Source organism: Atractosteus spatula, chromosome 20 (genome assembly GCF_055471065.1).
Source record: "Atractosteus spatula isolate fAtrSpa1 chromosome 20, fAtrSpa1.hap1, whole genome shotgun sequence".
Lineage (NCBI taxonomy): Eukaryota > Metazoa > Chordata > Actinopteri > Semionotiformes > Lepisosteidae > Atractosteus > Atractosteus spatula.
The window spans coordinates 13,392,977-13,410,612 of NC_142725.1; the positions used below are offsets into that span (position 1 = coordinate 13,392,977).

At 41.2% G+C, this 17,636-nt stretch overlaps 2 protein-coding genes across 5 annotated transcripts in view; both read right to left on the reverse strand.

The window, feature by feature from the left end:
• Positions 1-1,249: 1,249 nt before the first annotated feature.
• On the reverse strand, positions 1,250-8,485 carry tprg1l (tumor protein p63 regulated 1-like). The gene is made up of 6 exons (XM_088937992.1): positions 8,009-8,485; positions 6,511-6,602; positions 5,784-5,834; positions 5,243-5,368; positions 3,869-4,022; positions 1,250-3,356 (listed from the first exon to the last, which is right to left on the reverse strand). The coding sequence occupies exons 1-6, from the start codon at positions 8,261-8,263 to the stop codon at positions 3,162-3,164; spliced, it is 873 nt and encodes a 290-aa protein (XP_088794118.1). The 5' UTR covers positions 8,264-8,485; the 3' UTR covers positions 1,250-3,161.
• Positions 8,486-9,676: 1,191 nt separating this feature from the next.
• Positions 9,677-17,636, reverse strand: part of prdm16 (PR domain containing 16) — a 223,921-nt gene continuing 215,961 nt past the window's right edge. For 3 of the 4 annotated variants that reach the window (XM_088938064.1, XM_088938062.1, XM_088938066.1), the window contains 3 exons: positions 17,372-17,614; positions 16,584-16,758; positions 9,677-14,670 (listed from right to left, as the gene is read on the reverse strand). In XM_088938064.1, coding sequence (XP_088794190.1) covers positions 14,536-14,670; positions 16,584-16,758; positions 17,372-17,614 — 553 coding nt within the window. In that variant the 3' untranslated portion in view covers positions 9,677-14,535. The remainder of the gene's footprint in view (positions 14,671-16,583; positions 16,759-17,371; positions 17,615-17,636) is intronic. The other variant, XM_088938065.1, reaches the window with a different exon arrangement.

Consider the following 17,636-nt stretch of genomic DNA (forward strand, 5'->3'; position numbering starts at 1 on the left):
GCAGCACTACAGGCACAGCAGCAGCAGTGAGACAATTTAATTTGTCTGTGCAATTGCAATAGCGTTGTAAGCAAAAGAGATTAATACTCATTCCGAGACTCTCCTAAAGAAGGCATTAGTCTCAACCCAGCTGCAGTAAAGACAGACAATTGCCAACTTCTAAAGCGAACAGTAAAATGAAATTCATATCAAACCTGCGATCTATGACTGTGGGAAAAAAAAAAACACATCAGTAGATAGCCGAGACAGCCACTTCAAAGAAATCACATTAATCAAAACGCACCATCACAAAAGCATTCGCTCACATTAAACAAACTTTCAAGCTGAGGGCCAGAGGCACATGGGGGTCCCAGATCCCAACACTCGGCAGCAAGTAATTTTGTAGAATTCATTAATAGCGAGTGTCAACTTCAAATGTCAACTAATATCTGAACTGGAATATCCTTACTAGGAGGAACTTGATGTTTTGTAGCCCACTCTGAAGACCCCCAATGAAAAACACAACCAGTCTAATCCTGTTCTCACCACCTAACTCTGATCAACCTTTCCTTTTTGCCATTTCCAATCTCATCATGTAGTCACTAAATTAAGGTAAAAGATTATAAATTACAGTTACAATAAACAAGCCATTCTGTCCTGAGCCTTTAAAACAAGCAAGAGTGTTGATAACACTCAGCAGCAAAGAACACCTCCCTTTTTGATGAGCTTTGTTTCATATAACAAGCATGTAGGGTACTGCAGACGCTACATCCAGGTACTGTACAGTAGTGTTCATACAACTAGTTTGAGAAAGCTGTTGGCTTTTACAATCTGCAGCACCACCCTTGAAAGCACAACGGAACAACAAAAAACTACCAGAATTTGACGATTAAAAAATTGTTCTCCCAGAAACTGCACTGCTGTCAAAAACTTAAAGGACTGTTGTGCATATACTGTATTCCCCTAAGTGTTTCAAGTGTATCAAGGCTATTGTGTTGTTATTCTATGCTCATGAAAAATTAATGATTCTTCCTCCTTTAAAATTTAGAATTGCATTAAAACCATCCAAAAATAAATCTCCTACGTTTACATTTTGCAAAAAGATGACATTATACAAAAGCCACTACCTTAAAAGAAAACCCCCCATCCATATCCCAAAATCACATACCTGTCTGAACGTGTGTAGAAGTTAGCTCTTGTAGAAACTGATTTTCAAATTGAAAGAATTAAAACACACTTGGCTTTTGAAATTAGTTTAAACGCACACAAATGACATTTTAAATGTTTATCAAGGGGTTCCCCCCCCCCCCTTAACAATCACAGAAAATGTCACCATTTTATTTCATTAGGATGTTTGTCCCGAACTCAGCATGCAACAATCATGCACATTTACATAATAAACTTTCATTATTACAGACAAAGGACTCTCTAATCCTGACCACCTCTTCTTTGGTACCACAAAAACCACAGTGCGTAGTTTCACAGAAAAAAATGGGCAAAAACAGCATTGAACCGTATCATGTCTGGAAATGGATTCATGCTGGACCAAAGGTAGACTACAGCCAATATTACACTTCAATTTCCCTCTTAAGTCAAGTTACATTCTCTAACCAAATCGCTTATTGAATTTAACCACAAAAAAAGCATTAAAATTCAGAAATAAATTTAGCATAAGTGGGCAGAAAGGTTAACTTCTATAAAAACAGCAAAAGAACATGCTGAACATTTTAGGCAACAACTCATGGCTTGTTTTCAAGGCACCTCTTGACATAAACACACTACATCTAAAAAGATAAAAAAAAATTAAAAAGCCATGTTTGTCTTTTTCTGTGAAGGAGTTTCTGTGTGCTCTGGGTTCTGCAGTGATCACCGATACAATAATTAGACAACTTTTACAGGACTTTCATTTTTATTTCTTTCTGCCAAGGGAAATTTTTAAAACCTACCTCTTGCAATTTGTAAATGTTTTAATTTAATCCTGTCTCATGCAATGCATTTCACTAAAAGCTCACATTACTATAACAGACAGCAACCCAGACATTCTTAAAACATGGTTATTGTTGCAGTAAAACTCATGGATTTCCATTTAAAACATACAAACAAAAAAGGAAAGTTTGCGATTTTCAGTTGGACACTCACAGTCTGAAAGCGTTTGCCAGCAATCGCACCAAACAGGAATGCTGAAAAATGAGCAGCATATTTTTATTCCCAGCTATAAAGCGATCTTTATGTTAACTGGTTCAAGACCAATGGAATAAATTCTTCATTCCACTCATCACAAGAAATAGCAGAAGCAACTCCAATAAATTATTGTGCTTGGTCACCAGGAAAAATACTGACTGTGCAGAGAAGGTTTACAGTAGGAGGAAAACTGCATAACAGAATGCCTGTTAAATGTACAACAGCTTTCAGGACATTTCAGCTCATAGCTGTGACATCAGCTGAAAAGCAGTCTGATATCTGCTGCTCTGCCGAGTCCATGCAAATACATCCAGTCCTTTACAGGAAAAGGACCACACGCGCTTCAAATCTTAGCAAGCGCTTCCTATACTTGTGCACGCGTGCCACAAAGGTGTTCTGCCTTGATATTGTAGGACTGACAGGTCCATCTGCATCCTACAACAAACATCTTCCACAGCACAGGTTCCAACAATCATCCCCACATTTCACACAACACAGCAGTAAAAAAATGAGGACATACACTCTGCAAAACGCCCCATATCTGTACCGGGATCCGTTTGCATTGATACCACCTCAGAGTGTACACAAGTTGCCCGAGGGAGAAAAAGGGACTTTTGAAAATACTTCATACAATCAGAAAAAACACCGGTATCCCTCACTCAAAATATTCCACTAGCACACTGCTCTATGTAATCCTTTTCATAGTTCCAAGATAAAAGTTCTACAAAATGAATAATAAATTAACATCTTGATAGAATCACTTTGTACAGTAATATATAATAAGCTGCTTGGCAGTAGAGGGTGATGCAGATCACCTCTCTGGCTACTGGTGTTTAGCTCATGCTGATGCATTATTAATTTGCAGTCTACACGTCTAGCATACTGAGGGAAGTAACAGATGACAGAGATCTGGTCACAGTTATAGTGCACAAATGTATACTTAGCTCACACTGTAGAATAATGTGTTAATTAGTGATAAAAACAAGCCTAAAAAGAACAAGTTAGAACCCGATTTTGCCTCTGGTCATGGAGTATCCCAGCTTCGCCTCATTGTTGATGAAGGACATTAAGCCCACATAGGTCTCGATCAGGAGGGGCCGCTCCAGGATCAGAACTCCGTTGGCTCTTCCGGGCAGTGGGAACTCCTTGTGTGCCTTCTTCACTGCCTGGATCAGCTGGGTCTTGAAGTTCTCCAACTGCAACAGACAGGGACATCACTCAGACAGAGCACAGTGTGGGGAAAACAACTTGCTATGCTCTGCAGTGAAAGTACAGTGACTGGAATCTTAAGACGGAGTGACTCAGGATCTCTCGCAATTTTCCAGTCAACAATCGATATCCCAGAGCAGCAATAAAATTAAAGAAATACAAATGCAATTGATCATAACGTCCCCATCTCTGTGAATGTATGCCACGTGTTTGTGTGGCCAGGGTTGAAATATTTAACGAACAGCTCCTTGTCAGCAGATGAACAAAGGTCAGACAGGGTTGTTTTGACTCGGTTTTGAATGTGATCCGAGTTGTGTGTACAAGCAATCACACACTCTTGAAAGAAAGTCATTGTAAATGTTAATCTAAGGAGCTATGCCTTACTGCATTTCTGGACAGGAGAAAAAAAAAAGACCCATACAGCTAGCGGATTTAATTAATAATTTGGTGTTCCATACAAAACTGGTAAAATGGTGAAAGGGACGGGCTGTGCAGTTACCTGGCAGAGGGAGGAAATTTTCTCGTCGGCGTTGGCCATGGGGTGTTCTGTGAAGGTGGCATAAGGCACGTCCGTAGACCAGGGGTTCCAGCGGTTGATAAATGTCGGCCGGGTGCGTTTATCCCACTGGACCCTGATTCCATAACCCTCCCTCCTGGAAATGCACACCAAGCCGGGAAGAGTTAGAACTAATCCACTGTTACTCAACAGGAGAGCGTGCTGCTATCGGTTAGTTACGTCAGGATGACGTGTGCGTTTTACACACAGCCACCAAGCACTCTTTCAAAAAGCCAAGGAAACACAAAGCTGTTACAAGTTAAACAATTTTAATAGGACATCCTACAGTACAACCAAACCGTAAAAAGGCTGAGGGTCCAAAACTGTAAAGCTACAGACAGGGAAAAAAACAGCAATGTTGGGCCACAGATGGAAACTATATGAAAATAGAGGACATCTTCTCAAAATGAAAACCAATTGCCAATTTGTCCCAGTTAGGGTGTTTTTAGCTACGTTTTGTCTTGCAGTGTGGTGAGAAACGATGAAAACACGCGCAAACACTTCAGCTGGGTTTTGATCATAGTTTGAAAGTGTTACAAGTGAACAGAACATGTCTATCTACAGGGATGTGCTAGATGTTTTTAGCAACAATCTGCTTTGGCAAAAATCACAGCAGTTACAGCAAAAATAACACTAGCAATTGTCCCTAACAACTGAGGATCACAGTAAGCGTGCCAGCTTTACTACAGCTCATCCAAAATGAAAACACACACTGTAAACTGTAATTAAATCAAACCTACCAAGAACGAAAGACACAGCTGAGGTATCTCAAAAGGTACTGGCAAAGAGCTGTGGTTTGACTGGCTGTGTAGTGGACAGAATCCATAATGTAAAAGGTCTTACAGAAACAATTCCGGGAAAGTTTAAAGTATCAATACTACGGTTTTAGCAACTGCGCCGATTGCCTTCATATTTGAAAGTGTGCTTTGGGATGATCCAAAAAAAGGAAAACACTCATACCTCAGCAGGAGTACCTGCAAAATGTTTTGAGGTTTCAGCCTAACCCCAGGCTATCTCTTCGAGCCCAGCCTCCAGTACACCTTGCATGGTATTTCTGATCTAAAGCCACTCTTTCCTCAGTCATTGGAATTGGTGTCAAGAATCCAAAGGTGCTCAAGTGCTGTTAGAGAGCAGTTCTGCAAGCCACTACCTAAAGCTCTGAAAAAAAATCTAAAAACCCCCACTGACACAGAATCTTCACATAAACGATATTTAAGACAGTGTTGTAATCTACAGTTTCTGGAACATGTGCCTACAAGATAGACCTTCAGGGAAAGCATGCTCTCTTTAGGACACAATGCACACAAGCGGTCTTACTTGTTGAGGGATTTGGCGGGGAACTCAAACTCTCCAATGGAAATGGTGTCCACAGCATTGAGAGAAACTCTAATCACCTGCTGGCACTGCAGGTTGATGAAGTCATACTTGCACACCAGCAATGACCTGCCCGGAGAAGGAGAACGGATCGATTCAGCACGGAAGGAAATCGAAAGGTCTCACTGCATCCGCCAGACATTGGTGGGGCAATCGGTAGAGCTGTCAAGACGATGTGGATGCTGAAGGACCCCCTCGTGTGTACTCTTGTCAAATTCACCAATGCCATTCTTACTGCACAAGACATTGTATTATAAGGCAAATACAACACAAACCTGCAACAGATTATTTGGGGTTTCTGTACGTAGGTACACTTCAGAAGGAAAAACCAAGAACGACCTTCCATGCAATATTAAGGAAAAGGCTTTTCAGAACTTCACTATTACTGTTCTCGCAGGACTGGCAGCTTTTGTTACCATTAATCATCACTCCATCTTTTCCTACCTAGACAACAAAATGCCACAATTCACTAGCACGACAGTACCTGTCAGTAATGAGCACCAGCCTCTCCTTCTCATTGTTCCAGTGGTCAATCCTGTGGAGGAACAGAGAGAATTTGGCTACATTTGTAACCCACATAGGTGACCATTCTGCACTGTAATCTTTCCATTGTGACGGCACACATTTCCACAGATCTAAACATATTAGGAATAGTCACAGATTAGCCCTTTGCCGAAGGTCAACATTCACCTTCCTGCTTCTGAACTCTGGGTGCCATTCTCTGACCTGTTCAGCCACAAACAGGAACAGACACCATCTGCTGTTTGCTCCAAGTTAAACATTTTACAGTGTCAAGCTATTAAATACTGCTCCTCAGCTCCAACATACATAGAGTATATCTAGATGCTCGGAGAAGAATGCCATGTATGGTATTTGTTTTACCATAATCTCTGTGTAGTATCCTACTCATGGGATTTGAAATATGAAAATCATTTTGCAACAGTAAATCCTCATCTATTATGAAAAATAAATAGAATGTCACCCTTGTTCCTTTCAGCCCCAGTCCAGATTTTAAAATATCTAATCCTTCAAGATACATCAAGACATGAAGTCTTAGATAACCCTCTCTTGGTCTACAACAGACTATGCTTAAAATGCATGAGGAGCCATATTAATCATTTAAAGAATACATCAGGCGTACAAGCAGCTTCCAGGGTAGAAGGGGGCTCCTTGCCTACAGCCGGGTGTTCTCTGCTCTTGACATCACTCACTCTGTGAGAAGCCACACGCTCTGGACCTCCCCGTCTTCTGAGGGCATGGCGACCGTTCTGATGTCATTCACGGCTTGCTCAACTGTCCCTGGCTAATAGAAACACGCCAAAAGGACATGCGTTAAGCAAGGAGACTGCAGGCCTTTCTGCAGTTTTTGTGCAACGCGTTCATCGCAGGAATGTCCAGTCGTGGTCCAGAGAGCTGGCAGGAGTCTGGTGGTTTTCTAGGTCCCTTAAAGGCTCCAGTGCACGGGCGGGGAGCTTTTACATTGGTCACCCGGCATGAGCTGACTGAGCTTGTTAGGGTCTCTCCAACCCCCCAGGGCCAGAATCAGACAGCACTGTCTACCGAGTGCTACTAAAGTACAGTAACTCATAATCACAATGGCCAGACTCCAGACAAATGTTGAAAACGCAAGTGCAACCCCTTTAAAACGAAAGGGATTACGAATTTGTTTGCATCTCAAATTCAAGTATTTTTATTCCAAGTACTGCGGTGGTTTGCTACTCTTTTGGCGTAACGGTTTGAAGCCAGATTATCAAAAACCTACGCAGTGAACCAATGTTCATTTTTTGCTTATTTATCCTTACAGAAAACTCCTTGTCCTTGGTTTTTACCAAACATTACGCTTCTTAGAATCGGTGTTAAAGCGCCGATTATGTCCTTTTCTATCCAGGTGCCTCCAAACAAGTCAGTATTGTTGTGCTGCATTTTAAGAGCCGACAGGCATGTTAGAACATCCAATCAATTGAGATCATAAAACAGATTACAAAGGACAGGAGACCACTCGTTCCATCTTCCCTTTCCGTAGTTAGTGGCTAATTAATCCGAAGAATTCATGCAGGCGTTTCTTGAAAGAAACCAGGGTATCGACTTCGGCAACAAGTATACAAACACAGAAAAACGACTGGCAAAATACCCGTTACTCAGAAAACAAAAACGTTAACGAAGCAGGCATAATTACCTGTTGCTACAAAAGAAATGTGCAAACAACAACAAAAACGTCGAGATAATGCATAAAGTATCTTGCTGCGATGTGGTAGGTTTGTTCTTCACTTGTGCAAAATTAAAGGCCTGTAGCATGACACTAGCGCAAATATTGCACTGGGAGTATTCAAAACGAAATGTTTACCTGGAGGAAACGCATTCAGGTGCCCTATCCAGCTCTGCGTTGCTGACTGCCTTCACTGTTCAGTTACCAGCTCGCATTTCCGCAGATGTTTTGTGGTTTTACAGACGGTATTGCTATTGGAAGATTATTTGCTTTCAGGGGTAGTGCGTATCATGTTTGCAAAACCAACGAACAAGGGCAAAAAAACAAACAAACAAAACAACCCACCAGTTCACTGCTTACTGTAGCTCCGAGAATCATATCTGCACTTGGAATTGCGCGATGTAACTAAAAATCTCCCACATCCATCTCCGTCTCACCTTCCGCGGATCGCTCGCACGATCTTGCCAGAGAAACGACGACAACAACAACAGAACGGAACTCACCCTGAAGACGAAGTAATCTTTCACTTTGGCTTGCATTGTCGGGTTGTGGACGTGAAAAGGCGTCAGGGACTGCAGCGGGGAACAACACGCCACCGAGGCGGCTGCCCGGCTCATGCCGAGGGAGCCGTGCGGGGACTGGACGCCCGCAGCCCCCGGCGGCGTGAACGCCACCTCCACCCCGTCCTCGCTCTCCCCGGTGTGGAGCACAGCGGCTCCGGGGCTCTCGGGCTCCACCGAGTCGTTGAGCTGCAGCATTCTTGCCGTTGTCGACTTTACCTCCGGTTGGCTTTTGCGGCGCTGAGCCCAACAGTCAGGGGGGGGAAAAAAAAACCGAGGAAGACCCAAAGCTCACTGCCTCTTGCACGGACAAAACTCGGTTCTTTGCGTGTTTACAAATACACGCAGAACACCACCATCAACTCCGGCTTTAAAGCCCACCCTGACCCCACCAAGCAGAATCTCTTCCCGTTGCAGACTTCCTCCTTCCTCCCATCGCGCCAGTTTAAAGCAGTACGATCGCTTAATCTTTACCATCGCCCATTTCAGGACTGTAGTGCGATTCAAAGCTCTGCAGGCATTGCGTTACATTTCATCTGAACACTGAATGTTTTTAAATCACGAATCAAGAATTGATAACGTGGATAAGAATAATGCATTTGTGCAAAACAAACAGGGGACACTAACCCCTTACCTTTGTGATGGCCGGGGGATTCCAGGTAAAACTCTGGACAAACTGTGTAAAAGAAACAGTTGTGGAGGTATCGCTAATAGTGAAATATTTGCAACAGTAATTAAAAAGAAAGCAGTTCACAGTCATAATATGACTCATAGTGTCTAGACGCCGTAGCAGGGTTCAGTTGTGTGAGAAACTTTCTTAAAATCCATAATTTGAGAGGTTTTAGACAAGAGGTGTAATTCCCATATACAGTATGTAATTCTGCGTCACGCGTATATCGAATTTATATCCACAGGGACGTGTAAAAGTGATACACATTTTTAAATAGGGTTCACAAAGAAAAATACGTCTTTGATATTTGTGATACATTATGTTCAATTTATTTTAGAATTTTAGAGTCATTTCATGAATTATTTGCTCGGAAGGAACTCCAGTACAGACTCTGAAATAAAGTAGCATCTGCCACAACTGGGAGGAATAGCATGGGACAAAATATTAGGAACCCGCAGTATCAGACTCTATTAGATAGTATTAAGACTGCCAACGCCAGGGAAAACATGGGTGTGATCTGCGTAGCATGAGACGCGCTACAAACCACCTTTCCAGGCCTGGACAGCTCCTCCTCTCCCATCACAGCGGTTTTAAAAAATTGGTGCAACACGCAAGGTACAGAAATTTGGAATACGAGAAACACCCTGTCCCGACTGTTCCTGCTGCTGACGTAGGCCAGTGGATGTACAGTACAGTAGCTGCTATTACTTCTGTATGCTGTTACCACGATTGTTCATAAAATTCCAGCTTCAACAGGCCTAACCTATTCATTTAAAAAATGCTACTTTATTGAGAAGTACCAAGTGGTTACTAATATTATTTACCGCAGATAAATAAGTATACTGTAGTAACTTGTTTAATATACATCACCAAGAGTTACCTTCTTCTTCTTAAAAATAATAAAAAAACAGGATCATTTGAAAAAATCAGGAGATTCGATATAAAAAGCACACAGGTTTTATTGCATATCAATTTCATGTATAAATTCTTCATAGCATTGGAAAGATTACATTTGGTATACATTCCTATTCTACAGAATTAACATCAGAATCAGAGATTTTTTAATGGAATTTCTCTAAAGAAGTACATCTTTAATAATCACAAGCATCAAAATGAACTGCAATTTCAGAAATAGTTTTCTTTAATATTATTCTACAATCTTTTTCCAATTTTAATTACTTCTCCCCTCAAGCATATTGTTTTTATTGAAGAACCTCCTGCCCAGTTTTGTTTGTTTTTAGAAGGCAGTAAAAGACTTGAAGTCTCCAAATGTACAACCTAACCACATGTACAATAAGTGCATCTACGTATTTTTTAAACATTTTTCTTGTACATTTTTCATAAAAATTTCACAAATGGACACCATTATGACCGCTAAACACAAGTCATGCACAGTATTTTTTCTTATAAACATAACAGAGGCGATATACAATTCAGATCCAATTGAAACAAGCACCATCCATTTTAAAACTTTCCCATATATTTTTAATGAATTCCAGACATATACAACAATCGTTTTTTAGAATAATATACAGTTTGAAAGAAACCATATTACTTATGTTTGTACTGTAACAGTGGAAAAAGACCAGCAGCCACATCAAGTGATTTCTGCAGTGACCCTTAGTCAACTTTGTAAGAAAGCTGGTAATGTTATTTTTTTCATCATTTCATCTACAAACCCTACGCACGCTTACAACAGTAGTATGCGACATGAAGTTACCTCAGTTTTGCTTCATGGTGACCCATCGTCTTTCTTTGCATATATTAAAAGTAGTAAAAATTCCCATGTTTACCATGTACTTAATTTATGTAATATTTCTTAATGTCTAAATAATACTTTAGAAGCTTCTACTGCCATTAATTGCACCGCGTAGTAGTTAATAGTACAACTGAAACAACACAACCCTGCCATCTACTGATGTCATTTTGTATTGCAGTGTGCTAGGAAAAGGAGCGTCGATTGCCGGTCCACAATTCACTGTTTTAAATCATTCAAAAAGCCTAAGTAGTATGTTGAAAATAATTTTGGGATCGCGCTACAGTTGTCACCCTGAAGGTATTTCAGCTCAGATTTTCCAGCAGGGGTGTCCTTGGGGTGTTAAAAGACCATTTTAAAGCACGGGGTTTAGCGCTCAAACACATTAACAGCATTCTTTATTCAAGAGTCATACTCTTTGCTTCGCTGGGTACGTCAAGTCAATAATTCGACCCTCAACTCAACCAGGACACGGCACGCTGTTTGATACAGTGTCCTAGGGCATCTTCTACCGACGGTTAAAGTGCTTATTTGAACCAATTAAGCCTCATCCTGAAAGTCCCTGACACAAATAATAACTTCATTCCTAACAGCCAGCTGTCTGCGCAAGGCAGCAACAGAGAAAAATATAAATGGAGCAGGAAAGAAAAAACCCACATCCACTGTCAAAGGTGAGTGCTACCTCTAATAAAATGAAGGTAACGTCGAGCTGAGGGAGGAATCATCTTGAGTGGAGAACGAGGCATGGTCTCGTTTTGCTAATTCCAGCAGCTGATTTGGATAAGTGGTCCCATAACGTCGTCCTCAGGATCGGCAGAGCAACTGCACGCAGTGACATCCGGAAAGAAAATATCTCAGAGTGTCCTAAATATTCTTGACGGCCCATCTAGCACTTCCTAAGAATTCCCATTTTGAGTCAAATAACGAGGGGATGAACAGAAAAGGCGTGACCGATTTTGTCCACGTTCACTGAGCACATGGATTCTCCCGAGAGCTGGTAGAAATGCAAGGACGCCCTCTAGGGGTGGTGTTTGGAGGCTGCAAGTTGGAGAATACGACAGCGATGCGGGAGTAAAAAACGTTTTTCCATTTAACCGTCAACAGTTAATGTTCTATCTATAAACATTTTTCTAAAAAAACAAACAAACAATGAAGTAATAAAACAATCTTTTTCATATTTTACAGACTTAACTTTTTTTTTCCTGTCACACAATTCACTGGCTGGCTTCACAGTTCACTAAGGGTGCTATGGATGGTTAGTGCACATAGGCTGGATCTACTCATATCTTCACACAGGCAGGCAGACAAACAGAAAGTCATACTGTCTGAGGAGCAAGGATACTCCTTGCAAAACAAATACGGTACTGCTTCCAAAAGCACTGCAGTCAAAACCAGTCTTCACTTTCATTTTAAACAACACCTGAATTAATCCTGTGTAAGAGCTCTATGTACATGCAATAATTTTGTCCAGAACTACTGTTTTCTACACTTTTGATTGATGTTCCTGAAGTTTGTGGGCCAGGAATAGTACATATTTACAAGCACACATAAAAAAGCAATTCCTCTAACCAGTAGGACACTTTTGTCAAGATCAGATGAAAACTGTTAGTTTAAACAGCAAAAGAGAGTAATTTACAGTAAAAAAACTGCACAGGCTATAGTCTTCTGACAAAAACTCTGCTTCAGTTTTTTTTCTTTTTAATCTTTCCCTTATCATCTGATGTTTCCAAAGACGGCAGACTCTCATTCTCTCACGCAGCCCTTGAAAGAATCGTTTCTCGATTCCAGCGCACAAAACCACAAGCGTTCGCTCACTGAACCAGGAATGGGGTTAAAAGTATGCATCGATCTAATAGGATTTACACAACCTGCAAAAATGATTGATGGTGATCTTTCAGAACACGGCTGTGAAACAATGAAATGAGAAAACTGAAAAAAAATGACAAAATACTACCTTCCATTTAATCTATAGTAATAATTCCTTAATCTTTACCTTAGAATATGGCTCAAACATTAAGACTAAATGAGACTCTTAGCACGCAGAAAAGATGTCTACTTACAGTATGATACGTAGTGTTGATGTGTTTGGAATCTGACATACTGAATTTCAAGAGGAACAACAATTGCTTTTTCAAAAGAAAGAGTTTATGTTCTTTCTATGCTTTTCTTTCCAATTTGGCACTCTGGTACTCTACATGATTGCTTGGTCTTGGGGATTTTAATATCGCTCAGTTTAAATCTTTCCTTTCTCCTTCGAAAGAGTCAATCGTAAATGAAAAGGGAGACCTTTTCTAATCAACATTTTACTTCAACAGCCATTAGACCCTCCAACCCCCCCAAAATAAATAGAGTAACACAATAATTAATCGCGTCTACGGGAAGCAAGAAGAGCAAAACAACAACAGCAACACAAACCCTTCGAACAGAAATGATTGTCTGAGAACAAAACATTTTCTATGGGTCGTTTGGCACACACCACTCTTGCTATGCAATATCATACAACAACAGTACACAATTTTGGTCCTTCACTAAATAATTATATTAGAATTTTTTAGCACCATCTCGGTGTCTAAGAAACAAAGAAACAATACTGTTTTTACAGAACAAATAATATACAAAGTAAAGAAAAAAAATGTTGAGTTCAATAAAAATTAATTTAAAATTGAACAAGGAACAAAGATCATTTTGTTTTCATTGGCCCCTATGGGAAATAATTTAAAGTCCAAATTAAGTGATTCATTTTAAAACCAATATTTTTCTTTTTATGCAACTCTGCGGACTGTCCTCTTCGAGGAATGCGTGCTCTGCTTGGGAGCGTTTGTTCAATTTAATTGCTATTCCAGCAGTTGCAGCTGCTCCTTGTTTTGTAGTACTTCACCTGTGCAAAGCCCCTCACCTGTTGGTTATACAGCGGCACGAATTACAGTCACTGCGGTCAGGCAAGTTCGCCAAGGAATGACGTGAGCTGAGTGTTCACAGAGACAGCCATGCTGAGATGATGTGCAGTAAAAACAACACAGGCTGGCCACTGAATTATCTGTTTTGAGCCTCCCTTGGGAATGCAGCAAGTCATACATCAGAAAAGCAATAATTCCATTAAGCTTATGTTGTTGGAATTCCATCACGACTTTTCAATTTGAAATGTAATGTTAAATGGAAGCAATTCATTACTCTTTGGGTCAGGGACTCTAATATTAATGATGATAATGATTGATGATGATTAATCTCTGGAAACAGTGGTTAATGAGGAAATTTGATAGTACTTTATATCTTTTAGCACCCCACCAAAAACCTTATTAGACAGATACCACTTCTGTTTATTGCTATGACTTTTGCTGTTCACTCTATAGCTCTGCAACACATGACAGTGCTTGTTTCCAGTGCAGAGCTCTTTGGATTCAAAACAATGAATCCTGGAGACTGCCGTCTCAAACCTGGGATTGTCTGGGTAAGAGAAGGTGGCTGCTGTAAACTGAGCGACTGTAGATCTCGGCAGCAAAGGGGGAGTATTGCTAAAAAATGATTAGACTTCTTATTATTTTGACAGCTGTAGAATTCAAATGTCATTGTGCGCTATGGAGGCTTATGCAGTAGCAGTACAAAACAAGTATCAACTCAACAAATGACCTTGGTCCCCATTACAGATGAAGACAGAAAGCAGAAGGTTCTTAATCTGATCGAGTTTCTGAAGTACAGCGCTGTGCTTTTTTCTATTGTCCGAGTGTGTGCTAACAGACACCAGAGCTGCTAAATACTGTTTGGACAGTGACTGTACTAAGTGGTGTAATAGTAAGGCAAGCTGAGCTGGGCTGACTGTAGGACATCAAGCCTCTCTGCCTCCACGATGTTCTTACTGGGCGGGTCTCTCTGCCCACTGATCCTCAAGGCTGGAGCCACTGGTCCCTGGGTGCCTCACATCGTCTCTCTCACTTTCTCTTGCTGTTGGTCTGATGGAGTTGGTCCCACTGTCCTTGGCATGGCCTGGCTCCTTCTGTCCCTCTCCCTCACGCACTCTGCTGCCCTCTCTCTCACGGTCTCTCGCTCTCAGATGTGGTTGAGTGGGTGAAAGCTGCCAGTCTCTGATGTGCCCCCTCCCATGTTCAGCCAAGCATCCAGAGAGTTCTGGGAGGATGTGTGCAAAGGATTGTTTTCAGACAGAGACAGCATCATTGCATAAGCCTGGAAAACACAAACAGAAATGAAACAGTACTGCGATATGGTCATTCTGGATGCAACGAGAACCACATTAGAGCCTAAAGCATTGGGGATCATTCTGCTGCAATAAAGGATCATGCACTTGTAAGGATTTGTAGAGGTTTTCTCCTGAAACCCCAAACTGGGAAATAATAAGCATTCAAAATCCTCACAGACACAGAAAAGGTCACTCCATGAAACCTCTTCTGAATTAACAGAGAAACATGAACCAGAGGACACAAGTGAAAACACAGCAGAAGAGCATTTAAAACCGAGATCAGGAGGCAATTAATCATTAGCCATTCTGTTGAAGTGGGTACCTGGTGTCTTTCAAGAAATGGTTGGATGAGATCTTTGGATGCTACTAACTAGCAGACAAGCTAGATGGACTGAAAAACGTCCGTCCCCTGTTTGTTACAGTTCTTATGTTCAGAATTACAAAAGTAATCATGACAATCACATTCTGTACACTGATAGAAAAAAAGGAAACCTTAACAATGATGCAAAGGTAACATAGAAAATTAGCTAAAGAAGAGTGTAACATTTGGAATGGACCATATTAAAAGCTATGGCTCTGTTGTCATTGTAAGACTTTCTATTGGTTAAATTAAGTTATTTTGGATAGCATTTTGTATATTAACAGTCATAAGGCTGGAAACAAAAAAACAACATATCAGAATGATTTGCATGACAGTCAAGGACTTATAATCAGAAGACTACTATTTCAGTTCTTGGTGAATGCACCAGAAGATTCAAGTGCAGGTAAAGGAAATAAGAGTTAGTAACAGCAGCAATTTCAAGTTTTTAAATCCATCCCACCCCCTTCCCTTTCACAAAGACAACAGATATCAGGCTGAAAACCATCTTGACAAACAGGAGGTATTTACAGCCGAAGTCTGAACCATTTTTCCTTAATGGGGACTATTGAATTCAATGGTCAAGATGACTGATGACTGAGAATAGAATTAGTCCCATTTAGGATATCAAAGAGGTCCTTTAAAGTTTGAAATTCACTGAAAGATTTTTCTGTGACCTTTGTTTCATAAATAAATTCTACATAAAATGATAAAAGTTAAATAAAAGGCACTACCAAAACCTCACTAAAACTCTTCCTCTCGTTAAATGAATTCAAGTTACACACCTCTTTTATTTTCTATCTTTTGACTGTTTGAAATTAAAACCACGGGTTCAATTTCACAGGTTGCATCATTCTGTGTGATCTGCATGCTTTTGGGAGTTACTGTTTGCTCGGTCCATTAAATAAATGTATACTTTATTAAGATGATGCATGTTTTTTCTGTTAGCAGTTGCAGAGTTGTTCAATGTGTGCTATAAATGAAAGATTGCTTCCAGTCACCACAGCCAGTGTGTTTAACCACAATGTGGATACAGGTCTCTGCTTCGCTTGATCTTTTGCAATTGAGGACTTCTTTCTCAGTGCAGAGCAGCTGATTACATTTAAACCTCAAAACTCCAACAGATCAAGGTATCAAACTTATCTCAGACTTTACCCTAAAAATAGCATCTAGGCCAGTATTTTTCTCTGTTTCTCCGCCAATTGGTATTGTTTAGTAAAAAAGAGCTAAATATATTCTCTTCTGTTTGCTTATGCAATGGTACCTTTTCCTTTGCTTACTGTGTGCAACAGGCAAATAAGGTTTCCCAACATAGTTTTTATATTTCTATTTGTACATCGTGACATGATATTGATATTAGGTCACTGCTTTAGTTAAATCAGTGAGGGACAAGTAATTAAGTATAAAAATAATGGATCTTTATTTTTCTCTGCAGCTTAAATCTCAAAGACCTATCTGCAAGACAAACTCATTGGTTCTTAAAACAGAAGAAATTCCAACACTGGACACCCTTTGTCCTTTTTTGTTTAGGAAATCACATACCTGGGTTTTAGCCTGCCTGTACAGCGTCTCTTTTAATGCCTCAGACTCTAAGGAGGAGTTAAACATGTCTTTAACGTCAAATGGTTCCTCTGCAGCCTTACGGAGGTCCAGCCCCTTGGTGAAGCTCGGAATCTGCTCCAGCTCTAACAGGCCCGCTTCCTCCTCATCAATACACCTGCACCAACGAACGAGGGGTTGGGGAAGGGAGGTGTTCACACCTTGGGTTAGCTCTCCCGCCCCTGACCCAACCAGCCCAGCCAAAACAAGCCGCCCCACTCTGCATGCGTGGGCAGGGGAGAGAGAGTGGCTGCACCAGCCACCCAGCGCAATACCAGACAGGCAGTGGAGGATGGCAGGGAGTGAGGAGAGAGATGACCCACCGCTGGGGAGGATGAGAACACACACTGTCCCATGCACTTTATGCTACTTGTTTCATTTTGTGTCAAGCTCTGACCCAAGATGACAAGTGATAAAAATAGGACGAGAGATACCACGGGCTAATAGCCCATACCTGAACGATTTAGTGGAACTTACACATACAGCACCACAGTGATGAAGTACAGTACAGTAGGTAATGGGGTGGATATGATGCACACTGTCTGCTGCATGCTTAACACAACACCAAAATCAGTTATCAGCAATGTTGAATTGTAAGAATGTGAGACAGACAAAACGCCTTTGCGTCCTTTATCTATACCATCTTGCAATTCAGTCTGGAGCCCACAGATGATGTACACCAAGTCACCACATGGGGAGACATGTTGGAGAAAGCACGGAGTGTGGCTCACCTTCGAGTTTGCTCATAGCTCATGGAGAGAGAAGACGGCTCCTCCTCATCTTCGTAGCTGCCCTGGGGCACAGTGGCTGGGGACACACCCTCGTCCTGCGATTTCTCCGTCAGACTGCCATCCTCGTCTTCATCATCCCCCTCTCCTTCCTCCTCATCTTCCTCCTCGTCTGCCCCCCGCCTGCGGAGTTTGGAGTTTGGGAGCGCACAGCTCTGTGGATGATCGTCCTCCTGGATCTCTGGCCTGGAGACAGAGCAGTCACAAT